General features: G+C 42.4%; 1 protein-coding gene across 7 annotated transcripts in view; it reads right to left on the reverse strand.

The window, feature by feature from the left end:
* Positions 1-27,903, reverse strand: part of MYCBP2 (MYC binding protein 2) — a 354,939-nt gene that overhangs the window by 323,297 nt on the left and 3,739 nt on the right. For all 7 annotated transcript variants that reach the window (XM_074989094.1, XM_074989085.1, XM_074989075.1 and 4 more), the window contains exon 2: positions 6,708-6,783. In XM_074989094.1, coding sequence (XP_074845195.1) covers positions 6,708-6,783 — 76 coding nt within the window. The remainder of the gene's footprint in view (positions 1-6,707; positions 6,784-27,903) is intronic.

A 27,903-nucleotide genomic window follows, 5' to 3' on the forward strand; every position in this document is an offset into this window, starting at 1 on the left:
GGAAAATAGATCATATTTGATTTTGGATTGGGGCACACTGCAGCACTGTCTGGCCACGCTACCTTTTCTTTTGGTGTACTCTGTAAGCTCTCTTTCCTACTGCATAGTTTTTTTAAGGAAAGGATTTACTTAGCTATTTTAACATGGAACCAGAGAGGTTATATTTCTCAGTGGACTCACTTTCTCTATTATATTGGTTTTCCTCCTCCTCTCTTGCAGGAATGTCCTATGGATGCCAACTCAATATAAATATTATCTTTTTAAGCATAGTGATAAAATAATCAGCAGAAAGAAGTTTGTCCTGCACCTCTTCTTCATTATGATACAGAATGGAATGAGAGGTGACCCTCTCTCAAGAACAGTAGCAAAATTAACCCTGCTTACAGGAAGCAGATTTTGCTTTGTGTCTCGTAGAGCACCTCCTCACGGTACCCAGGGTCCTCAGAATGCCATGAGAACAGGCAGTCTTTCTTCCCATAACACTCTGTCAGCCAGGGCCTATCTGGTCATACTCTTCCCTTTTCCATCCATCTCAGGCAGACATGACAGAAAGGACGCACACGGGTCCAGAGCAGTTTGTGATTCTTGTTGGTATGATTAGGTTTCTGAGCACCGAGATCTCCCTTCATTCCTCTTTTTATAAAATGCTTCCCTTAACCACTCTTCTCATATGGGGATCCAATTTAAAAGATGGAGAGTGGAAAACCTTTGTGACCAAATGTACCCATGAGTTAACACCTTCTACGTTACTATAATAATCTTTATACAAAATGTAGCTCGTGAGGTCATACTTGAAAATTAACCCACAGATCAATAAAATCATCATGAAAATATGTGGCAAAATGAAGTGTCTTCTTGGTACTACATGCACAAAACCACATTGGCCTGATCAGGCAGGAGTGGGTAAGAAGGTCTATCAAAGTAATGTGTGTTTACTTCAATATACAGGTAAGTAGAAACAGGATCCTTGAGACAGCAGGTGACAAGGCAAATCTGCATTTCAGAACACACAAGGGGAAGAAAGAGCTTGAGGACACCTTTACCCTTGACTCCAAGTCATCTGCTTTATTATTCGAATAAACTTTCTTTTTAAGCCAAAATCCTCAGAAAATCCATTTCAAAGTGAGACTGCACTATACCATGCTCCCTCACTCCTCAACTTTTGCTCTTTCACCTCAGAAGACAAAGGAACCATCCCCTTGACTTTGGGAGCACATTTGAACTTGAAAATTCAATCAGCTATGTTGCTGGGAACAGGATAAGGCCTTTACCTTGAAATAAGTCTAGGTTGTACAGTTTTGACCATTGCTGGTTGTACAGTTGTAACCCACTGCTGACTTTAATATATTACACATGTATTTGCTTAAAATCTAGTTATCTGTAGATCAATAACTTTGTCTCATTCTTTAATCTAAACTAATCCTGTGTTGCTGCTAAACTGAACTGTTTGGATAACACCAGTTAAAGCAGCAAACTGATGCATATTGACCCTGTAGTGCAATGGATCTCTGATATCTGAACTTCCCAGGAGAGTGCTGGACAGTGCAAAACACATATTTGGGGGAAGGAGAAGGTCAGGACTAGAAGTATGTTGGAGGAACCTCACAGATACTAATCAAGATTTCTAGAAGCCAGTGTGTAGAGAGTGTTGCAGGTAGACTGCTCGAGTCAGAAGCTGCTGAATTAGGGCTATCACTTTACTTAGGCACTCAGGGATGACCTGTACGCTGTTTGTGAGCAGGCCAGGTTTGGGAGCTACACCAGGAGACCACTGAGAAGCACTCCAGGTAGCAGGGTAGCTGGTAACAATACCTCACAGGTCTGAATTGCACCTCAGAATGTGATAACATTTGTGACACTCTATGCCCAGAGGAGCACCCTGGCAGCGCCATATTTATCACATGCATATAATTGTGGTAGTTCATATAAAGCATGCCATGGAAAAAATAGGGAAATATTATGATCTGCTGAAACTCACCATTCCATGTAAGTACCTACAACATTAATGAATATGAAGTTATGGGAATTATGTTGCATGACTGGCACAAAAAATATATTGTGGGTTTGAAAAACACATGGATCTGAGCACCCTCAAGACAATAATCAGGGAGATAACTGATGCCCAGGCAGGTGTAAAATAAACATCAACAGCCATTGTACAGCAAGGGAACTACAATAACTTGCTTGTACATGACCACATCAGGGGAATGGTTATCCTGGCCTGGGTAACTCAGCAATACTTACCAGACATATCTGGACTTATGCTCTCCAAGCAAATATACTAAGGGTAACAAAAAAACACAATGGCCACATGTTTGGCCTTTTCTCCTTCCCCCACTTACACTGAAAGTAACAAGAATGCTCAGAAAACAACAGAGAAGACTGACTCGGTTCTCAAGGGCCAAACCTGTTTATTATGAACTGTAATGTATAGTGGGATGAGAAAACTGCTTGATCCAAATATTGCCTAGCATCTTATAGCTGTAGGATTTAGAATGCGCACTTATTTTGTTCTCTCTGTTAACTCTCACTAAACTTCGCCTGTCACTTAAAAATTTGTATTTTGTAATCAACGAACTTATTTTATTATTTATCTCTACCGGCAAGTTTGCCTGAGTGTTTATAAAATCTGCTTGGGTTTATAAAGGCTGGTGTATATCCCCTTTCAATTGATAAAGTGGTGAACCAATAAAAAACCCCTGCATTCCCTGGTATACTCCAGAGGTACAGGGTTGGGGGAATTTGGCTGGTGGCGTTCTCTGTGTGATTCAAGAGCGGCACTGGCAGCATTCATGCAGTACAGCTGGGTATGGGACACCACACACAGTTGTACTAAGTGGAGAAGTTTTCTGCTTATCTCTAGCAATGCACTGTGACAGACAGCTCAAGGCTGGAAAGTTAGTGGTTCCACAGTTGGTTCACAGTTCTAGACAGTGCCCTGGGGATACCATGGCGACTTGATTACTTTTTCAAGCAGCTTTCTTGATCTGAAAAGGGCCAGAATGGAGGTCTGAGCTGCACTACAGTTTCCAAGAGGATTTCCTAGGATCCCACGCTTTAAGGAAAATTCCTAGACAGAGTCTGCATACATGCAAATCTGAGTCTGAGCGCACCATGCTCCAACCCTGAAGGTTCAAAAGAAATCCTTCACCTGCCTGCTACCTTGAGAGACAGAACTGGAGTAATACAGAACGGGAGAAAGGCTGAAGCCTGGGGGATCCTTTAAAAGGCTCTCTTTGTTCTCTACTCTGGGTTTCTACCAGTGACATCCACCACTGCAGCAGAAGCAGTGGGGAGATGGACAGCTGCTCCACTGCAAGAGCGGAGTCTGATGACTCTCGGGGAAATTTTTCTGGCCCTTTTATTTTGCACTTTAACCTACACTCTGCACAGGAGCATGTGTGAAGAAGAGACCTGGTGCCCACACCCAGCACAGAAGATTTTCCTCCTGGGACTCTCCCATGGCTTCTTGTGAGCTTCGCTGATGAAGAGGGGATACAATAGGAGCCTCTGCTACAGTCTGAGCAATTTAGGGGTCTGTGTCACCACAGAAACAAATGCATCTGAGGCACTCAACCACTAACATCATGCTTTTCCCTTCTTGGTAGTGTTGACGTGCTGCATTCTGCACGAAACATCACAGGAATAAAGTATCCCAGTAACTATGTGGAGCAGCAGCAGAGTACATGGAGATCCCAATAAATGCAAACCCTGACAGCCTAGAGATTTAAAGCCAACTGATAGAGATGGGGGAGGGGAGTGGTTTGTTTAAAAGCTTTCAATGTCTTCTGAAGCACTGAACTGATGAAGGCTCTATAGCAGAGACCCTGGTATCAAGGATCTATGTACCTTATTACAAAAGGTAGAAGGAGGCATAGGAAGAAACCTCTTTTGCCTTCTCAAAGACAAAGCCAGCATAATATGACAATTATTAACATTGAAAACAAACATTGGAAACCAAATCAGTTGGGCAGCAGATGCAAATCGTGAGACTCAGAGTCTGTACTAGCTCATGAAGCAGCTTCAGCCTTCAGAATGACAATGGTTTCCTCAAGTAACAGCCTTTTCATCAAAAGTAACGGAAACAGGGAAGTGTCCAAAGAATGCTTTATTGACAACTTTGTGGTGCACAGAGGTCTCAGATTCATCCTCCTACTTGAGAGTGACCAAGCTGAACCACCATCGAAAGAGGAAAAGACTGCCTTGGTTTGTTGCTGAAAATAATGTACATAGCTGAAGACGGATCCTTCTTAAAGAAGGCACAAATAGATCAAGAAATGGATATGTTCAAAGACCTAATATGTCTTGTTGTGCTACTTAGGTGTCTTAGTTTTGCCTTTTATCTTGGCAGCTAATTTGATAATGGAGCTCAGCTACAGTGAACGAAAAAAAGGTAAAAAGCTCCCCTCTAGTTGCCAAACTACTGAAAAAAAAAATTAAAAAATTAGCTACGCTTATATGAGCTAACTATTTGCTAGAATTGCTCAAAAGATTATCCTGAATGGGTTAAGCACAACAGTCTTATACACCCAAAAAGTCAAGATTGAGCTCTGAGCTACAGAACTGTTCTGATTTCTGGAGTCTACAGTAGGCTTGGTAGGCATGGATAAGGTGGAAAATTGGCATGCAGTAAACTATTCACTATGGCTGGTGGGCAATTCTACTGCCTTACTGCAATAGCTGTAACTGCCTTTTTGTTTTTTTTTTCCTGACTTGAGCCATTTTTGTTAATCACAGGGATCCAGTACTACGATATAGGAAATTTTAAAACTTCTTTAGAAAAGAGCAAATTTCAGTAAAAACATTCAGTTAATCATACTAATATTAAATATTTGGTATAACTGAGGAGGAAAGGATTTAATGTGTATTTCATTGTGTTGGATTTTTTTTTAAAGTTGATTAATATTTTGTAATATATAAGTATTGCTATTGGCACTGTTGCTGTAGCCATGTTGGTTCCAAATATGAGAGGGACAAGATTAGCAAGGTAAAATCTTTTGTTGGACCAATTTGGTTGGTGAAAGACAAAGTTTCAAACACCACAAACCTTCAAGTGTGGAGCACTCTGCTGAGGAGGGTGACAACTGTTCTAAGTGGTGTCAGATGGCAGAACAAGGAGTAATGGTCTGAAGTCAAAGAAGGAGAGGTGTAGGTTGGATATTAGGGAAAACTACTTCACCAGGCGGGTGGTGAAGCACTGGAATGTGTTGCCTAGAGAGGTGGTGGATTCTCCATCCCTACAGGTTTTTAAGTCCCAGCTTGACAAGGTCCTGGCTGGGATGACTTAGTGGGGGTTGATCCTGCTTGAAGCAGGGGGCTGAACGAAATGACCTCCTGAGGTCCCTTACAGCCTTATGGTTCTATGAAGCTTGCCTCTTCCACCAACAGAAAGTAGTCAGATAAAGATATAACATCACCTACCTTGTCTCTCTAATATATAAATAGACAATCTTCTCTCGTATCCACAGTCCCTAATGGTCTAACACTATCTTTCCAATGCAGCAGAGTACAATTTACAAATACCTCCTATTTAGGCTACATCTACACTAGCCCAAAACTTCGAAATGGCCATGCAACTGGCCATTTTGAAGTTTACTAATGAAGCGTTGACATACATATTCAGCACCTCATTAGCATGCGGGTGGCCGCAGCACTTCAAAATTGCTGCAGCTCGCTGCCAGACAGCTCGTCCAGACCGGGGTCCTTTTCGAAAGGACCTCACCAACTTCGAAATCCCCTTTTTCCTATTATATTAAACTACAGGAGTAAGGGGATTTCGAAGTTGGTGGGGTCTTTTCGAAAAGGACCTGTTTGGATGAGCCGCACAGCAGTGAGCCACAGCAATTTCGAAGTGCCACAGCCGCCCGCGTGCTAATGAGGCGCTGAATATGTATTTCAGTGCTTCATTAGTAATCTTCAAAATGGCCATTTTGAAGTTTTGGGCTAGTGTAGACATGGCCTTAGCATTGCTTAGTACTAAATGGAGGTAACTGCATAAAAGAGTTATAAAGATCAATGTATTGTTCAGCACTGATTGCTATCTTGAACAATGTGGGAAAGTGGTAAGGGCCTACACCAATCCCCTATTCCCACAAAAGAAACAGGGCAAAGGGTTGAAATTCTGCCTCTCCTTAGAGCTAAGGGGTAGGTTTCAAATTTAGATACTTGGGGGCCCTGTCTTCCCAAGAGCTAATGTGTCCTGTTATCTACACCATAACATTTTCAACCTTTAGATCTAAGTATTAAAGAAATCAAATTACAGTAGAAGCTTAATTATAAAGCACCCCTGGGAAACAAGGGTTGACGGAGAATGAAATATGCCAGTTATTGGAGCCAGGACACCAGGCCCACAGTCGCTAGCCTAGTAGATGCCAGTTAACAGAGTGTGCTGTTATCCAAATGCCAGATAAAAGAGCTTTTATTATATAAACTATTTATCCAAAAATATTTACTGCATTTTACACTGAACACCTCAATTACTAAATACAGTTCGATAAAATAATGCACTAAATCAAAAATTGCAAAACTTTAACCTTTCGACCAAAATCATACTATACACTGTGTACAAACTCTTATTTCTTCAAAAAACATCAGAAGTAACTATGGCGGGTAACATTCTTTTATCTGTCTTTCATGTGAAATTATTTTGGCTTATGCAAAGATATTTAGTCTATTTGAAATTTAAAATGTGGATCCGTATCCCTTACCTTGCTTCGTGTTTTCACTTTCAATTTGGTCTTCTGTTTCCTTTTCAGTTTTTTCTTGCTCAAGATTTTCTTATTCCTAAAAAAGTGAAACATTCATGAGAATAAAAATTAAATTTTAACTAGAAGGATCTTTTAGAGATAATTGTCCCTACTGCCTCCACTAACAACTGCCACTGAAAACACCAGCAACAGCTGGAAGGAATTTTCTGGGGTCAAACTATGAATGTTCCAAAAGACTTACAGGTACCTTCCCAAGGCAATCAACACCTGCTACAACTGATGGTGCAAAAACTTGTTAATGATCTTTAAGTTATACTTCACTATTCCACTGAATCCAGAAACACTCTGAAAGAGCTCCCAGATCAATGGCCTCTCCTATCCCCTTTCTAAGGATTAGGTGTCACATCAAGATAAACGCATGCTCCCTGTCTACATCAGCATTTTGACCACTGCTAGCCCTAATGGTGATGCACTATACTGGACAAATAATGGGAACATAAGAATGGCCATACTGAGTCAGATCAAGGGTCCATCCAGCCCAGTAGCCTGTCTGCTGACAGTGGCCACTGCCAGGTGCCCCAGAGGGGTGGACTGAAGACAGTGATCAAGCAATTTGTCTCCCGCCATACATCTCCAGCCTCTGTCTCTGAGGACAGGGACACCATTCCTACCCTTGGCTAATAGCCTTTTATGGACCTAACCTCCATGAATTTATCTAGCTCTTTCTTAAATTCTGTTATAGTCCTAGCTTTCACAGTCTCCTGTCAAGGAGTTCCACAGGTTAACTTTACGCTGAGTGAAGAACTTTCTTTTATTAGTTTTAAACCTGCTACCCATTAATTTCATTTGGTATCCTCTAGTTCTTGTATTATGGGCACAAGTAAATAACTTCCTTTTATTCACCCTCTCGACACCTGTCATAATTGTATATACCTCAAATCATACCTCAGTCTCCTCTTTCCTAAATTGAAAAGTCCCAATCTTTTTAGCCTCTCCTCATATGGTACCGGTTCCAAGACCCTAATCATTTTAGTTGCCCTTTTCTGAACCTTTTCTAGTGCCAAGATATCTTGTTTTTAGGTGAGGAGACCACATCTGTACACAGCATTCAAGATGTGGGCGTATCATAGATTTATATAGAGGCAGTAAGACACTCCTTGCCTTATTTTCTAAACCCTTTTTAATAATACCTAACAACCTATTTCCCTTTTTGACTGCCTCTGCACACTGTGTGAATGTTTTCAAAGAACTATCCACGATAACTCCAAGATCTCTTTCCTGATTAGTTACAGCTAAATTAGCCCCCATCATATTGTAAGTATAGTTGGGATTATTTTTTCCAATGTACGTTACCTTACATTTATCCACATTAAATTGCATTTGCCATTTTGTTGCCCAGTCACTCAGTTTGATGAGATCTTTTTGAAGTTCTTCATAGTCTGCCTTTGTCTCCATTATCTTGAACAGTTTAGTGTCATCTGCAAACTTTACCACCTCACTGCTCACCCGCTTCTCCAGGTCATTTATGAATAAATTGAACAGGATTGGTCCTAGGACTGACTTTTGGGTGACACCACTAGTTACCCCCTCCATTTGGAAAATTTACCATTTATGCCTACCCTGTTTCCTGTCTTGTAGCAGTTCTCAGTCCATGAAAGGACCTTCCCTCTTATCCCATGACAACTTAATTTACATAAGAGCCTTCGACGAGGTACCTTGTCAAAGGCTTTCCGAAAATCTAAGCATACTATATCCACTGGATCTCCCCTTTCTATACGATTTCCCTCTGCAGAAACTATGTTGACTTTTGCCCATCAAATTATGTTCTTCTACGTGCCTGACAATTTTATTCTTTACTATTGTTTCAACTAATTTGCCCAGAACTGACCTTAGACTTACTGGTCTGTAATTGCCAGGGTCACCTCTATAGCCCTTTTTAAATATTGGTGTCACACTAGCTAACTTCCAGTCATTAGGTACAGAAGCGGATCCAAAGGACAGGTTACAAACTAGTGTTAATAGTTCTGCAATTTCCCATTTGAGTTCTTACAGAACCCTTAGATGAATGCCATCCGGTCCCAGTGATTTCTTAACATTAAGTTTATCTATTTGTTCCAAAACGTCCTCTAATGACACTTCAATCCAGGACAGTTCCTCATTTTCATTTCCCACAAAAAATGGTGCAGGCTTGGGAACCTCCCCAACATCCTTAGCCGTGAAAACTGAAGCAAAGAAATCAATGTCTCTGCACAATGGCTTTATCATCCTTGATTGCTCCTTTTGAATTTGTATCATCTAGGGGACCCACAGGTTTCCTTTAGCAGGCATCCTGCTTCTAATGTATTTAAAAAACGTTTGTTATTACTTTTTGAGCTTCTGGCTAGCTGTTCCTCAAAATCTTTTTTGGCTTTCCTTATTACAGTTTTACGCTTAATTTGGTAGCGTTTATGTTCCTTTCTATTTACCTCACTAGGATTTACCTTCCACCTTTTGAAAGAAGCCTTTTCATCCCTCACTGCTTGTTTCAGATGCGTGTTAACCCATGGTGGCTCTTTTTTCGGTCTCTTCATATGTTTTTTAATTTGGGGTATACAATTAAGTTGGGCCTCTATTATAGTGTCTTTGAGAAGCTTCCATGCAGCTTGCAGAGTTTTTTTTTCTAGTCACTCTGGATTTTAATTTCTGTTTAACTAACCTCATTTTTGCATAATCCCCCCTTTTGAAATTTAATGCCAGAGTGTTGGACTGCTGAGGTGTTCTTCCCACCACAGGAATATTAAATGTTACTACATTACGATCACTGTTCCCAAGTGGTCCTGTACTAGTGACCTCATGGACCAGATCCTGTGCTCCACTCAGTACTAAATCAAGAATTGCCCCTCCCCTTGTGGGTTCCCACACCAGCAGTCATTAACAGAACCCGGATATCTTATTCCTGCATCTCATCCTGATGTGACATGTACCTAGTCAATATGGAGATAATTGAAATCCCCACTACTATTGAGTGTTTTATTTTGGTAGCCTCTCTTATCTCCCTTAGCATTTCAACATTGCTATCACTGTCCTGATCAGGCAGGAGATAATATATCCCTGCTGCTATATTCTTAGTCCTGGCAAAACTTGGCTGCCTGAGAAGATTCGTTAACCTCATATGACTGTTACACGATGACATGACTGGCTTTGTTCTTTCACATGACAAGTCCTCAGATCTAATTGAGATATCCAATGGCGTGAAGCAAGAGTGCGTGCTGGCCCCAGTGTCATTCAACCTTTTTTTCATGTGCGTCCTCACCCACGCAGCTAGGGACCTGGACCATGGAGTCTACATAAAATACAGACTTGATGGTCACTTTTCGACCTTCGTTGTCTGAATGCTAAAACCAAGATGCTTTAGAGGCTTATCCTTGAAGCCCTTTTTGCTGATGCCTGTGCACTTATAGCACACAAGGAATCTGATCTCCAGCTCATCATCAACAAGTTTGCTAATACCACTCGCCTCCTTGGTTTGGCCAGTAGCCTAGGAAAGACCAAGGTACTGTTTCATCCTGCTCCAGGATCTGCTGTTCTCCCTGCTTCAATCTTTATTGAAGGAACAGAGTTAGCAACAGTAGAGGAGTTCAAGTACCTTGGCAGTGTGATAGCCAATGATGGCTCCCTTGACAAAGTAATCAATGCCAGAATCTGCCAGGCCAGCCAGGCACTAGGATGTCTGAGAGCACGAGTGTTGAATCAGCACAATATCCGATAGTCCACTAAACTGAACGTGTACAAGGCAGTAGTCCCGACTAGTCTCCTGCATGGCTGTGAAACCTGGAACTTGTACAGAAAACATATAAAGCTGCTGGAGCACTTCCACATATGCAGCCTGAGGTCAATACTGCACGTTCGATGGCAGGACAGAGTTACAAACCTGGAAGTCCTGGACAAAGCAGGAAGCACGAGCGTCGAAGCTATGATTCTGAAAGCCCAGCTTCACTGGACAGGGCACATCATACGAATGGAGGAGTCAAGAATCCCTAAGCAACTCCTCTACAGTGAGCTCTCCCAGGGCAAAAGGAATCAAGGTAGGCCTCGCAAAAGGTATAAAGATGGCATGAAGGCCAACATTGCTCATGCTGGTTTAAAACCCAATCAGCTAGAGAAGCATGCAAAAGACCGAACAGGCTGGCGTGCTCTCATACGACACACGTATGACAGCTTTGAAGAGCAGCGATGCGTACACCTCATTGATGTTCATGAGAGGAAGAAAGCAACAGCAGCAGCCACACACCAACAGAGCCAAGACAATTCCCTTGCCCCCACTGTGAATGCCCATGCCGTTCAAAGCTTGGACTCCTCAGCCATATGCGAGTCCACAACCAATGAGCCTGTGCAAGCTCAAGGCGTCATTGTCAGACACGACAGACTACCAACTACTATATTCTTAGCAGAGCTTGGAATTTCTATCCATAGTGATTCTAAGGAACATCTTGATTCATACAGTGCCACTCTGCCACCCACACAGCCCATTCTATCCTTCCAATATATTTTATATCCTGGTATGACTGTGTCCCATGCATTGTCTTCATTCCACCAGGTTTCCGTGATCCCTATTATGGCAATTTCCTCCTTTAATACAAGGTACTCTAGTTCATCCATCTTATTAGTCAGACTTCTAGCATTTGTATAGAAGCATTTTAAAGATTTGCCTCTACTTACTTGTCTTCCCATCCCAGATGTATTAGATTCTTGTATATGAGATTGTCTGTCTGATCTAGCCCATTGTTTGGTGTCTCGCCTCTCTTTTTTACTAAAGCCTAAAGTATCTCTATTGATGGGTTCTCCTGTAAGAGGAGTTTCTGTCTGATTCATGTGCTCCTCTGCACCAATCAGCTTTCCCCCATCTCTTAGTTTAAAAACTGCTCTACGACCTTTTTAATGTTTAGTGCTAGCAGTCTGGATCCCCTTTGATTTAGGTAGAGTCCACCTTCCTGTATAGGCTCACCCTCTCCCAAAAGTGTCCCCAGTTCCTAACAAATCTAAAACTCTCCTCCCTACACCATCGTCTCATCCATGCATTGAGACTCTGAATTTCTGCTTGCCCACCTGGCCCTGCGGTGGAACAGGAAGCATTTCCGAGAATGCCACCTTAGAGGTCCTGGATTTCAGTCTCTTTCCTAGCAACCTAAATTTGGCCTCCAGGACGTCTCTCCTACCCTTTCGTATGTTGTTGGTACCAACATGTACCACAACCACTGGCCCCTCCCCAGCACTACACATTAGTCTATCTAGATGCCTCGAGAGCCGCAACCTTTGCACCAGGCTAGCAAGTCACCATACAGTTCTCCCAGCCATCAAAAACCCAGCTATCTATATTTCTAACAATCAAATCACCCACTATTAACATCTGCCTTTTCCTAACAATTGGCATTCCCTCCCGCAGAGAGGTATCCTCAGTGCGAGAGGCTACTGTAACATCCTTTGCAAGGAGGGTCCCAACTATGGGATGATTTCCCTGAACTTCCAATGGCTGCTCTCTTCCCCTGAGCCTTTCATCCTCCTTAATAGCACTGGGGCTCTCAGACTGGAGGCAGGACAGTACTACAGTGTCCCAGGAAGCCTCGTCTACATATCTCTCTGCCTCCCCAAGCTCCTCCAGTTCAGCCACACTGGCCTCCAAAGCCCGAACTCGGTCTCTAAGGGTCAGGAGCTCCTTGCAACGAGCGCACACATACGCCACCCACCCACAGGGCAGGTAGTCATACTTGTTACACTCTAGGCAATAAACAGGACAGCCCCCACTCTGCTGCTGGGCTTCTGCCTGCATTTTCTCTATTGAATAATGTGAATATAAATGCGTTTTTTATTTAAAGGCTTGGGATATAAGTTATATGTCAGAAGGAAATGACACCCTCTAACCTCCCCCCTCCAAACACCCCTCTCAAAACTCCCTTCTGTTTGCAATCACCTGTTTGCAAGCTCCCTGGTCACTCTCTATAGGGGTTTATAAAGCTCTGGCCTTCCTGATAGCCCCACCCTCTGGCTACAGCTCGACCAATGAGCAAAGAGTTTTAGACTTCAATCCCAACCAACTCACAGCTTCCAACTGCCACTCTGAGCACACGGCCTTTCAAACAAACACACGGCTCACCACTCAAAAACCTCCAAACGGACAAACAGAAGCCCAGAACCCCCAAAGCACAAAACACCCACACACTCCAGACAGCCCCTTACCTCAAGGGAAGAATGGCAAAAAAATTTGCATTTCAAAAACCCCTTTTCTGCACTTCTATCAGGATAGAATATGTTCCTTTTGTAGTAAAATATTTAACGTAAGTCAGATCCAAATTCTCCATTATAGCAAAGATGACTCTGAAAAATGCATGACCAGCCAGAAACTCCAGGTGGTGGGTGGGGGGAATAAAGCTACAGAAGTAGCTAAAGCAGGGACTGTTGCATTGCAGAGAGAAGATAAAATAAAGCCTAGGAAAAGCCAAAGCTCTCCATACCTCTCCTGGTCCCAAAACTCCGCAGGGTAAACACTCCCAATTCTGGGGATATTAGAGCTAAAAAATTGGTCTAGTATTCCCTGCCACCCACACCATGTGGATTTACGAGAAAAACTGCAACGGGGAACCAGTCAGAGGCTCCAGTGGATAAGAACAGCTATAGAAATTGTAAAAGCAAATAATTTTGGACATTCGGAATATTTTCTAGTTTTGACCTTTTTTGTGTCAGGCGCGCCACACACACACACACACACACACACACACACACACACACACACACACACACACACACGCTCTGATAAAAGTGAGAACCAAAAAAACACCACCATGCAAAACCCTCACACATGTGGCCCCTGACCGCAAAACTTCACTCTCCCATGATCCAACATTACAGCCACAGTGGTAGAAAATCATAATGCTACAATGAGAAGATAAGACTCCTTACCCAAGGTATTTCAATTGATCCTGCTGGCAGTGACTCCAGCTGTGCTCAGGCTATGCTCATGTGTCTGGTGAATTTGTTTAAGACTTGAACACAATGATAGTTACTGCTACTGAATGTATTTGCTAATTCCATATACAAATATGGAAATTGTTCCACCAGCTTTTCTTCCAAAGTCAATACACAAATCTAAATCTCAGTAAAACCAGCTGAATTGTTGCATCCAGCTCTTTAGGTAAAGATATACACCTGCTCACACTGAGGCTGACAGTTTTCACAGCATCCAGACTGCACCATAAATGCGGAAAGCCAGTCACACTAGAAAACACCATCTCTTAAAAATTGGCACATAGGGTTTGGAGACATTGTTCACATAAGTCTGCAAGTACAATTCTGTTTTCAATTACACCTGTGCCACCTCCATAGCCAAGATTTTAGATGAGGGTAAAATTGGATATTGTAATTAGAACTCAGGTTTAATAACTCACTGTAGCCAGACAGAGTCTCCCCCTTACAAGCCAGCTTGCTCGTTGCCCCCCCACCACTGAGGAGCACACAGGGCACGGAAATGGCTGCTGACAGCACAGTCTTTGATGCCCTCATTGAGGCCCAGATATGCTGGCTTATCGTGACCCTGAGAAGCAGAAAGTACAGCTAGAAGGCTAACAGGCCAGACTGTCAACATGAGAGGGGGGGGGTGGAACCCTCAAGAAATCACCCCAGCTGGCATTGATCAATATGATGCACACACACAATCACTCAGAAGGGGACGTGCCCCGCCCGCACAAAAGAATGTCCTGTACTCCTAAATTGTTTATCTCTTGTCTTACAAGTGCAAACTAAGTAGAAATGCCCTTGTAACAAACTGGAGTCACAAAGACAAACCAGTATGATCTGGCACCATAGATAAGAAAGAGAATACGTAACCCAAAAAGGGGTATAAAAGGTGGGTCCAGCAGAACTCTAACTTTGAGTGCATTCCACCAACTTCCTGCTGGTCGGGTCAGGTGATTGCCTCCCGAGGTCCACTACTGGGGACGCCCAACCTCGTATTCGTCTTTCCGCGGAATTGAGTGACCGATCCGGCTTGGCTACGCTGGTATCGAGAGACGCAGAGAGGGTAAGATACACCCATGCTAGGTCTCTGACTTTTTTTTGTGCACAGCTAAAGAATTAGAGCTCTGTAACTAGATGTCATTGTGCCAAGATATCATTGTGTTAGATGATCACAGATATCTTTGTATTGGATTGTAACGTAACTTGTTAACACCTGTACTTTGCTAGCATATAAGAAGTAAACAATAGCCTTTTGTAACCGCACGCTTATAACTGTAGCTTAATAAACTTGTAACTAGTTAAGATCCAAGCCTAACTATTTTGTTAACCCTTTTGTCACTGCAACACAGCCGGCACAACAAAAGAACTTTAACCGTTTGGTTACTACAGCCTGGCCGTGGGTGAGTGTGCTAGGAGCTGCCTGCTCTAACAGTAAAAAACTGGGTTGCTTAGGACCCAGGGGAGTACCTCACCGCACATTACCTGGCCGCCGGCTAACAGAATTGGCGTAGTCGAGCAGGGTTGTGACATAGGCTGTACCACAGTGACAAAAATGAAACCAGTCATGATAAACAACATGGATTTCCCCAACATAGAGAAGGAATTCACCCAGGAAGGATGGTGTGACCCTAAGTGGGACGAGGAAATGTTGGAAAAGAACTGGGGACAATCAGAGGAATCACGGTTGCAGCTCTGTAAGCAGAGAACTGCTTGTAAACTAAAAGAGAAAAAGGAATATTGGAGTAGTTTTGTATCTGGCTGTGAGATACAGCTCCTTGGACAAAAGCCCAGGTTATAAGACCTTGAAGAAACTGCCCAATTCTGAAAGCTTTAGTTCAAGTTCTTAACTCTTTGTGTTACAAAGTGTAGTTATGTAAACATTTATGTTGTGGTGTATGTGTATGTGTCATGGAGTTTTGTTCACATTAATTGTTTTGCTAACACGTGTTTGTGTCATGTCATGGAGTTTTGTTCAATGTTGTCTGTCTTTCTGTCTGTCTGTTTGTCCTGCTGGTGCATCCATAAGGAGGGGACGCCTTCCGATATGGACACCTTTCAATATAGGTACAAAAGATCTAAATCCCTTTTGTAATACTTAAAATGGTAATATCCAATAAAATGTCATTTTGGAAAATAAGCGTCTGATTTGAGGTTAAGAGTAAGTGAGTAAGTCCTTAACTCTAAAGGGTCTGGAGAAAAGTCAGAGTCAGTAACTTGCAGAGTTTAGAACGAACTGAGCATATTTGTAAATGGAGTATTCCAATATGTAACCTGCCACCCCAAAGGGGGTAGAAAAGTATTCTTTTGTCTTTCAGAAACACAGAGAAAAGCTGATAGTTACTGAAGAACAACCTAAACATCATGAATCTCCTTTTAAAATGAAGAATGTGGTTTTGTATTTTATGTTTGTGCCTATCTTATTAACAGCCTGACTCATGTAAGCGAAGCAGGGGGATGATTACTGCTGTTCAAGCAAATTGGTTTGCTTCCAAATTCTCCTAAGTAGCCCAAACTACTGTCTGGCTTGCCCTGTCTGCCAAGCCCATGACGTGGGTGAACCTGTAAAGACAGTTCTGGCAACCAGATCTCTGCCTTTAGGACTGTTCCTGAAGTTACAAATGAGCTTCATTTAGCTACCCAAATGTAAATCTTTTAAAATGTGCTGGTTATTGTTTGTTTGTTCTCGGGATGAGTAGAGGAATGTCCATGCCGGAAAGCTAATACCGCACAGAACTCCACCTTAATTAAGGAATCCCTATGGAAGGTGGGAATGCCTAGTGAGTACCACCATGCCACCCAGCAACCCTTAAGTATAGGACATGCGTCAGCCCAGCAAAAGAATAACACCCCAGCTGCACAGCTAAATAACCTGGCAGATGCAGCAGCCCAGATCTCTGCCACCCAAGTAGATTGGGAACATTTGTATCTATGGCTGCATGGAACTCTGGGGCACACAGGGAGTGATGAGCTGGTGCGGCAAGCACATATCAGGGGGTGGCCTATCACTCACCAACAGGCCAGAGACCTGTTGCAAGCCTGTACTATCTGTGCTAAAACCTGAAAACACATAGCTGAAGGACAGCGATTTGCCAGACTAAGAGATGGGAAAACACTATGGGCAACCTGGCAGGTTGATTACATTGGCCCACTTCCTACTACCAGGCAAAGGTGTAAGTACCTCTTGACTGGAATGGAAGTTGTTTCAGGAATTGGTTTTGCATACCCTGCCCCATTGGCAACAGGACTGTCCACAATTATGGGACTAAACCGCTTAACAGCAATTGTCCCTGTACCCTTGAGAAATCCAGTCTGACAACAGCTCACACTTTAAAAACAAAGTAGTACAAGAGTGTGCTACTAAGCATGGAATTGAGTGGACTTACCACTGCCCATACTGACCCCCGTCCAACGGCATAGTCGAGCGCTGGAATGGGCTGTTAAAAAGCCACTTGAAGCCCACAGCTGACACTTGGGAAAACAGGATGGATAAGGTGGTGCAGCAACTACACAATGAGCAAACCCCTACGGGCACTCCAATCAGCAGAGAATTCTTCCCTACAGGGAAAAATTCCTCAACTTCGGCTGCGCCACTCAAGGACTCCAAATCTAATCCTGGAGATACTGTTGTAATTAAACACCCTAGTCTGGGAACACAGACTCATGTACTGCACTCATACAAAGGTGGGGGTGTAGACTGCTTTAGACTCTAAAAGGGAACCAATAACCATTACCAAGGCTTGGATCACATCCAAGACCGGATGACCTTGTGTTTTCTCTCCAGAAAAGAAGGAACCACCTGGAATATACACATCTCCCTGGGAGGAAGCAAGGCAATGGCCACCTGTAACATCAGTACACACCAAAGAACTTTAATGTACATAATATATGCATGCTGCTAGATGCCATATTAATACTAATAGACTCTTAGTAATTGCTATAGGCCTAGTTGTGTTGTAGCTACCTTCAACCCAGATGACAGCATGGCACCTCAACTCCTCGTCATCTTCCACGCCTAAGCATCCCCTCAGGAATGCCATCCAGTCCATCGTCTCCACCGCTGGTGCCACGGATTGCTGGATGTGTACCCTGCTGAACTCCTCTACCACATTGGGAATTAAGTTTGTCCCTCTGAACCTGAATGATTGGTGGGCTGGTTCTGGTTTTGTTATTGTACCCTGTAACGGGATGAGGCTTGCTGGGATTTGAGTCCCTGACAACCTTGTCGTTCTGGGTGCTGGAAGGGTGGAACTGAATGTCTTGCTTGTAATTCCTTGGAGTGGAAGCCATCGCGTGCGAGGAAGCTCCAAGGTTAAGCTGGGCCCTTCTGTCCCGTCCTCCTAGCCAAGCTGGTGTGGGTAGAGGTAACCAGTTTGAACTTTCGCGGAACTGAGTGTCTTGCTTGTAATTCCTCGGAGTGGAAGCCATCGCGTGCGAGGAAGCTCCAAGGTTAAGCTGGGCCCTTTTGTCCTGTCCTCCCACCCACGCTGGTGTGGGTAGAGGTAACTGGTTTGAACTCTCTGGATTATACCATAATTCCCATCTGCCTTCCTGTCTAATTGTTCTCTGTCTGAGTGTCAGCAAGCGATGGGTGGGTCTCAAAGTATGTAGTCCTGGCCCAACAAGGAGGATTTTGTGCTGTAATTAACCAATCTTGCTGCTTTTAGGTAAACACTCAGAACAGATTAAACAGGATGTATCTGCCATCAAAGATGCAGTTAAAATCTTACATGCTGTAACTATCTCATGGTTAAAATGGTTAGCTCAACAATTAGAATTTTCTCTTACTCCATTCCTGCATTCTATTGTAACCACTATTTTGATTGTTCTTATCATAGTAGTTGTGTTTTGCATAACACTGTGCATCGTTAGGAGACTAATTGACGTGGCTATCTCCTCCATGCAAATCCGATACATGGAGCTGACAAGTGATCCTAGCCAGTTCCGCGATTCCCCACATACTGATTGGATCATTGGGCACTTTTAGACTTCCCCCAAGGAGGGCAAAAGGTGCTGGCATCACCGCCACCTTGCGTTCTGGGATGTAGTGTGGTGCATCAGGGGGTGGAATGTAGCCAGACAGAGTCTCCCCCTTACAAGCCAGCTTGCTCGTTGCCCCCCCACCACTGAGGAGCACACAGGGCACGGAAATGGCTGCTGACAGCACAGTCTTTGATGCCCTCATTGAGGCCCAGATATGCTGGCTTATCGTGACCCTGAGAAGCAGAAAGTACAGCTAGAAGGCTAACAGGCCAGACTGTCAACATGAGAGGGGGGGGTGGAACCCTCAAGAAATCACCCCAGCTGGCATTGATCAATATGATGCACACACACAATCACTCAGAAGGGGACGTGCCCCGCCCGCACAAAAGAATGTCCTGTACTCCTAAATTGTTTATCTCTTGTCTTACAAGTGCAAACTAAGTAGAAATGCCCTTGTAACAAACTGGAGTCACAAAGACAAACCAGTATGATCTGGCACCATAGATAAGAAAGAGAATACGTAACCCAAAAAGGGGTATAAAAGGTGGGTCCAGCAGAACTCTAACTTTGAGTGCATTCCACCAACTTCCTGCTGGTCGGGTCAGGTGATTGCCTCCCGAGGTCCACTACTGGGGACGCCCAACCTCGTATTCGTCTTTCCGCGGAATTGAGTGACCGATCCGGCTTGGCTACGCTGGTATCGAGAGACGCAGAGAGGGTAAGATACACCCATGCTAGGTCTCTGACTTTTTTTTGTGCACAGCTAAAGAATTAGAGCTCTGTAACTAGATGTCATTGTGCCAAGATATCATTGTGTTAGATGATCACAGATATCTTTGTATTGGATTGTAACGTAACTTGTTAACACCTGTACTTTGCTAGCATATAAGAAGTAAACAATAGCCTTTTGTAACCGCACGCTTATAACTGTAGCTTAATAAACTTGTAACTAGTTAAGATCCAAGCCTAACTATTTTGTTAACCCTTTTGTCACTGCAACACAGCCGGCACAACAAAAGAACTTTAACCGTTTGGTTACTACAGCCTGGCCGTGGGTGAGTGTGCTAGGAGCTGCCTGCTCTAACAGTAAAAAACTGGGTTGCTTAGGACCCAGGGGAGTACCTCACCGCACATTACCTGGCCGCCGGCTAACACTCACCATTAAGAACCCAAAATTAGCATGACCATTTTTATCAAACTCAATTACCGAGCACAATGCACACCTACAGCCTAGCTATCATTACCACAGAATCAAAGCACCTCACAATCATTAATGGATTTATCCTCACCGTAAGCCTATGAGGTTGGAAGGGAAGCACTACGATCTCAGTTTCACCCACACAAACTGGATGTACAAGTACAAAAGAGTTCAAACTTCAATGCTCTGAGACCCCCTTCTGACAACAAAAATGACTAAACAACTGTGGGAAGCAAGATGCGAGCCTCAGCCTGCCTGATCCCCACTACCTGGGGGGCAAAGCCCTGGCCCCAATGCCCAAGCCTGTAACCTGAGCCCCAAAAAATATTAAGACAAATACGTCTCATCAATAGTATGATATTAAGAAAACTGTTGGGAGGGGAGTAAAAATGATGGATATAAAGCAAGAACAAGACACATTGGAATCTCATCGAAGACTCTCTAATTGGCTTAGAGGCAGATGACTTCCTAAATATAAAACTGAGCAGCCACCATTATTGTTGTAATTATAATGGCATACCAGCAATCAACTTACTTTCCTAGCGTAGACATACTCTCCGTGAGCTACCTATAAGACATTCCTGCAATGACTCCCCCACCCTCCCAAAAAATGACTACTTACAGTACAAACAAAACTGTCTGAGAACTATTTAAGTCAGAGTGAGTTCCAAATCTCTTCAAAATATAACAACTCAGTTGTAACAGGTAGGCAAACAAAAATGCTGATTCCATATATTTTAAAACATTATAGACTAAAACCCTACTGGAGCCTGACTAGGTATTTTTCAGTATCCACCAGGAGCATGAATGCTGTCTCCTCAGAAGGATAAATAAGTCCTATCAAAAATTAAGCCAAAAAATCCATATCCTCCATCCCCACAATGCTGAAGAGGGCCAGTAAAAGGACCAAGAAAGATAAACAACATTTACCCAAGAAGCAGCCTGTGCTAAGCCACAGCCTTACTGAGTAATCTTTTTGAATTCTCACTGTTCCTTCCTTTCATCATGCTGTGGAACCAAACTCCACACAACCTGGAAGACACTTTATGATCCAGGGTCTTACCAACTAATCTGGCCTGACTCTGCATATCTTTGGTACACTACTCGAAAGATTCCACTTGCTTACAGATAAGATTCTTTTCTGTGGCTACCTGTCTAGAGAGCTCTTTGACAGGAAATATTGTCTAGACTTTTAATTTGTCTTCTTTGTCTTCAGCCTTTTTAAATGTCCAATTGGTTGTCAGTGCCAAGGAGCTTCCCTACAACGTGTTTAACAGCAGTAAGCAAGACAAAAGAGGCTTGGAGCCAAGACTCCGTCATCATGGTCCCGACAATCTTTTTATATACATACTTATTCCAAGTTTTTATATTAGAAAATCTTATGTCCTAAAGTTCATTTTTTTCTGAAAAAAAATCATCTGCACTGTCTTGTCGCCTGATGATGCACCTTGACTGGTTTGCTGCTCATGCTGTGATTCGTCAATAAGCTGAGTCTCGCTCCAAAAATGAAAAAGACTGGACAGAGAAAAAAAATGGGAAGGACTGAACGACGGCATATGCCCTTTTACTACCACCTCTATAACTAGTGTATTAGCATTCTATTTTACCCACCATAAACCACTTAGTTTACAGAATTAAAAATTATTCTGTCATCTATGTTTTCTTAAAATGTACATTATTTAAAACCAAGATTGAACTAAGCATTCTGTAACTGCTGTTATTTAGTAATAAACACTGCATAGGAAAGATAGGAAGCGTGGGAAGAGACCACGCTGGCTTAACCAGAAGATCTTCAATGACCTAAAAATCAAGGAAAAGTCCTAAAAAGCATAGAAATAAGATCAAATTACAAAGGATGTATAAAGACAGACAATACAAGTATATAGGGACAAAATCAGAAAGGTCTAGACACAAAAAGGGATCAAACTAGCTGGACACATAAATGGTAACAATAAAGCATTCCACAAATACATTAGAGCAAGAGGAAGACCAAGTACAGGGTAGGCCCCTTACTCAATGAGGGTCGGGGAAAAAAACAACAGAAACTGGGGAAATGGCAGGGGTGTTTAATAACTTCTTTGTTTCAGTTTTCACCATGAAGCGTTGCGGTGCCTGGATATCTAACAATGAATACAACGAGAAGTCCTGTGACACCTTAATGGCTAACAGATTAATGTGGGATTAAGTTTTTATGGCTAAAAACACTTAAAAATGGGTTTTTCCCATGAAAACTATGCCCAAATAAATCTTTTGCTCTTTTAGGTGCCGCAAGACTCCTTACTGGTTTTCCAGATACAGACTAACGTGGCTGCCCCTCAGACTTGTCAGGATAGTGAATGGAAGTGAAAATGAGATAGGGCCAGAGGCTAAAATAGGAAAAGAACAAATTAAAAAGTTAGAGGTCTTCAAGGTCATGAGGGCCTGATGAAATGCATCCTAAAATACTCAACGAGCTAACTCAGGAGATACCTGAGCCATTACCTATTATCTTCAAGAAGTCACTGAAGATTGGAGAGATTTCAGAAGACAGGAAAAGGGCAGATAAAGTGCCAGTCCGAAGCTCCACCTACTCTACATCCTCATTATTACAACTTCCTTTCTTGGCTCCCTAAATAATCTCCTTGCCCAGCAAGTCCCAATAAAGAGTAAGGGTAAAGGAGCTAGGGGTGCAGTCAGCGTTTTCTTCAAACCTTCCAGTCAAGGGTAGAGTGTGTATTAGCAAGAGTACTGTAAGCAAGACACAAATTAATTCTTCTGGTCTTCTGTGTTCCAGCTTTCAGAAAAGATGTGGACAAACTGGCGAAAGTCCAGAGAAGGGCAACAAAAATGATCGAAGGTCCAGAAAAGATGATCTATGAGGGAAAATTGAAAAAACTGGATTTGCTTAAGCCTGGTCTACACTAGGACATCAGGTTCAACTTAACTGACTTATGTCAATTTTCTAAGCAATTACGCCACACTATGGTGTCCGTTCCTCCAACCTTAAGGAATTTTAAGGTCAATTTTGGTACTCCTGGTTTTCATGGTTGACTTTAGAGTAGTGCACACAAAGCATTGTGAAATTCGACATTCTTTGCGTTGGTCTTGGAAGTGTCCCACAGTGCCCCAATGTGACCACTCCGGCCACTACTTTCCGCTCTGCTACTCTCCAGATGTACAGGAAATCGCCCAGGAAAGTTTGAATTTCATTTCCTGTTTGGCCAGCATGGCACGAAAAGCAGGCAGCACACCTCAGCAGCCAGTCTGGCCATTAATTCCCGGGGTCATAGAAAAGCTCCAGCATGAAGCATGCAGGAGATCCAGGACCCTATTGCTAGGGTGAGCAAGGAGATGAAGCTATGCTGGAAGGACTACAAAGCAGCACATGAAATGCACATAGCTAGATCTCAAGGGGTATGACGAAAAAAGAATATACCAGGGAGGCCCAGCAGTGCCAAGTGAAAATAAAGGCGCTCAGGCAGGGATATCAAAAAACAAAGGAAGCAACTAGATATTCTAGTTCATCGCCACAAACACGTCACTTCTATGAGCAACTTCATGGGTTTCTGGGTGTCGGCGGGAACACAGACACTATCCCCAAACTGTTCATGGATACCTCCAAAGAGATTCTTCGGGCAGCCTCTGGCAACAGCAAGGAAGACATGGTGGATGAGGAACAAAAGGAGGAAGAAAATGGTGAGCTGGCCATCGGAGCAGCTGATCTCACTGACAGCCAGGACCTTTTTTCAACTTTGGAGCCAATCCCCTCTCCCAGAACTTCTTGCTGCTGGACCCTGAAGGCAGGGAAAGTAGCTCTGGTGAGCTCTCATTTTTAATCATGCTACAAGTGGGTTAAGGCAATTGAGTGTGATGTGTGGCAAGCACTGTACCTACACAGCCAGATTCCACCCCCAGAACAACTTCTTAACATCTCTGGGGATGCAGTGGGGTTCCACCCTGCACATCCAGATATGCTGTCAGACAGGTACTCTAATCCTTCTCACAAGGTTTCTGGGAAGGCCTGCCTTATTCCAATCTCCACAAGAGAACACCTTTTCATGCCAAAGCAGCAATAAGGGATCTAGCATGAATGAAGCACAAAGCAGTGCAGAATGCCAACCAGCCTTCTGTCCAGATTCAGTCAGCATCCATTCCCTATCATTGTGGGTTATTCTGAGAAAGTGAGTATCTCACAGAGGAACCTAAAGGAAGCAGGTGAATCTGTATGTTAACTTAAAGGAAACTTTCACTGTCCCAGCTGAGGGGATGGGCTGGAGCACATGGCAACTGCAAGAGCCACACAGCCACAAGAGCACAAGCTGCACTACATGTCTGGCCCCCTTCCCTTCCCCAGGCTCCTGGGGGGGGGAAGAGAAACTTTTACTGTAACTCCCAGCCACACTGCCAGGCAGGAAGAAGGGACAAAATCCCATAAAAATGTGGAAAGGGCTATAAAGTCAAAAGCAGAGAATCCTCCAACAGTCACATTGAGGATTTCCACTTCTTCATGTATTCAAACATGTCTTAATTTCTCCTCCAGAAAAGTAACACTTATTTGAAAGATTAGACAACAATCACCATTAAAGGCCAAAAGGGGCAATCAGATCATTCTAGCACGACCTCCTGCGTATCACAGGCTACCACCACCATGTATCATTCAGACACTAACCCAAGAGCCTCAAACTCACAGCCTGTAGGCCATCTATAGCTGCAGCATAGTCACAATCCAGCCGAGGAGTCCCAGCAGCCTGGGACTGGAGTGGGGGAGAGGGACGTGTTCATCTCCTCAACAAGCCCTGCCCCTTCCTGCCAGCAGCTCGCTCCCACATTGCACCCTGTCCTCCAAGGGATGCAGTCTGTCACAGGGCAGTGGCCATGGTTGCCCCCCCTCCCCCACACACACACTCTGCAGAAGCAGGGATGCAGAGCTTCCTGTTTAAATACTGAAATAGTTTTAAATAAGCCTTAGGAAGCAAAACAAAACCAAAAAAACCACACACACAAAAAATGCCCCTTGCAATTTCTAAGTCAGGCTTGTTTCACTTCTTCACATTTCAAAACAAGATGATGGTTTTTAGTCCTAAAACTACACATATAACTTCAATGTCCCCACTGTAAACCCAACATTTCAAGTACTGTTATATTTTTAAAAACCTTGCTTGATTCTGAATCACTCATAACTGAGTTTATCACTTTAAACAGCATCAGCTTCAGAAGTAGTTATTCAAATTATGCTTTTCTACATCTCCTTCCATCACAACTTCCATTCATCCTCCTTTCCAACATTTACTACCAGTTTACTTGATTCTTCACAATTTTAACAATTAATGTATTTTTAAGTAACATGGTAGGTCAACACAGTCTCTTGAACCAAGACAGAATTTCTATGACCTACACCTTTTTAAGCTACCCATCCTTTGATGAAACAATAAGAAGTCATGTGTATCTCTCTGATACATGTCATCCTGTTCTGGTACACCTTGTGAAATAGGGTCAGACAAGAGATGAGCCAAAAATAAATGTGTTCATCTACTGGTGGGGATTAAGTAACACCAAAAAAGATTAAAACCTGATGTTTAAAAGTTGCAATTAAACAATTTGCTACTATTCCCAAATTCTGAATATCCTTAAATATGCAAAAGATCTGTTGAACGCCTCATCTCTCTCACTAGAAGTTGGTCCAATAAACAATATCATCTCACCCATCTTGTTTCTAATATTCTGGGATCAACACTGCCACAACACCACTGCCTTCAACAGCTTTTGTCAATTTTCCAATAAAATACAATTATTAATATGTAATTTAAATTGGCCAGAGTTTTACACTAGAAAAAAAATCAACTCTGAACAAGCTAGTAAATCTTATTTTACAAAAGGAAGGGAAAATGTGGTCATATAATGCATTAACTTTTCAAAAAAAAACACCAGTATCTCACTAGCTTATTAACATTGTTGTATAACCTATAATTCTGTCCATTTGTTCTGACTAAATATTGCTCAAGCTGCCAGTGTTACCAGTGGTGTAGCAATGAAAGTAAAAAAGTTCTGAACCTCAAGGTAAAAAGAAGCCTAATGTTTTAAAAAATGACAAGTATTGGTTTGCTTTTAGTGTGAAAAAACACAGAAAAGTCTTCCAAATCTGAACATAGTAAACATCTTTGTACAAAGTCTTCACCAAACACTGGAAGTGGCAGGAGGAGGGTGGGGATGGGTACAGTGTGTTTGAGTAACCTTTCTCCACAAATTATGTCAACTCATAAAACACTCTAGAGCCAGCCCAGTCAGTGGTGCATTGTTCGTCTGAGGGAGATATTCAGACTCAGATTGCAAATGCAAAAAAACATGTATTGGTAAACAATTTGTTGCAGAAGACATGCAGCTATCCATTAAAAGAGATGGGTGGTAGTCTAGCTCCAACAGTAACTTTTGGCAACCAACCCAAAGAACTGACTGAAAAATCAAGAAATCAGCTTCTTTTTAATTAGGCAATCTAGTACGGAGGATAAGCTTAGGAGCAAGAAAGTCTTAAACTGAGAGAAAGGCAGCTATTGATTAATGTTTAACTAATATATTTTATTGTAATGGATTTACAACTTGACTGAGCTTTTAAAAATTTAAATTCACTTTTCAATAATATGCCTGTCTAAGAAAGGTTTCAAGCCACAACAGTACTCTTTTTTACATTTCCTAATATTGTAAAACAAAAAACAGGACAAGCTTAGCAAAAAATCATTTGTCTTAATGAATTTTAATTTAAGCAACTGTCAAGAAATTTGGTATTAGTCATAATGTTATGCCAAGTTCTTTAAAAAAAAACTATACTTTATGAACTTTGCTAATGGTGCATACTAAAACATCATTGTTAAATTGCAGAAGTACTTAACCTCTCATAAGAAATATGAAACAACCTTACGTCTGCTTCAAAGTCTACTGTTCTATAACATTCTGAAAAGATTCATCACTCACTCCTTTCAGATGATAACTAGTACAAACCACCAGTGTGTGTACATTCATAAATTTAGTGCATGATTACTGAATAATCAGTATTTAACTCTGTATGGCTGTGCGACTCCTGTGGCTGGTCAAGCAAACATTGCTTTCATTTCTAACAAAGAGTAAAAAAGCAAGGTTTTATGATAACTCTGACTATCAGAAGCATTAGTTAGAGCCTCACCGTTACAACTGAGTTCAATTGTGCACTGAAAAAAAAAATCAGTATTTTCATTATGCAAGAAAATTAGTATGCCATGCCTCAAAATACAGTGTTTTCTGAATTCAGAAAGAAATTTCTAAGAATTACAAGTCAAGTCTAAATCGGATTATAATTTAATTTATTTGAAATGGATACCCTAAAAGATTTTAATAGCGGAACAGCAGGCTTTTCAGTCTAAAACTCACATCGTCTATATTAGCTTAGTAGTAACCTAATGTAGTCAAAATTATTAACTTATGCATCTAGTTATGATGAAAGATGAAAAAGGATACTTTTAGCAAATATTTAATTAAAAGCATTCAAAACTCAATTTTTCACCCAGCTTCTTATGACTACAGGCAAAATGAGGTTAGTAACTTGGGACACGGCACTATTATGCAGCGCTTTTTTTTCATGCTGGTACTGAGTACCGGCACGTCGGCAGCCTCTAGCCACAGGATTGGTGGGGGAGGGGGGAGCAGCATGCCAGTTGAGTACCAGCACCTTTATTTTAAAAAAACAAAAAATAAGAAAAGCACTTCTATTATGACAGACATAGTACGGAGTGCCACCACTCTTCTTTTACAGAAAAGCTGCAAGCCACAGTTCTGTTGGTCTTAATGAGTTAGCACGAGAGAGTCCCTGGGGTTTTTGTTTGTGAAGAGTTCCTATTGCGAGATGGCATAGCTGTTGTCACTGCACTGGAAAGGAATGTCACTGCTCTTTACAAGGTCCACTAGCAAATATGCGCCAAATTCACTCTGATGCTTGCACTGCTCTAGCAACATAAAGCAGCTGTAAACTTTTATTGACCTAGCTAATATATTCTCGTTTCTTTGTACTGCTCCAAAATGATTCAA

Source organism: Carettochelys insculpta, chromosome 1 (genome assembly GCF_033958435.1).
Source record: "Carettochelys insculpta isolate YL-2023 chromosome 1, ASM3395843v1, whole genome shotgun sequence".
In the NCBI taxonomy this organism is placed as follows: domain Eukaryota; kingdom Metazoa; phylum Chordata; order Testudines; family Carettochelyidae; genus Carettochelys; species Carettochelys insculpta.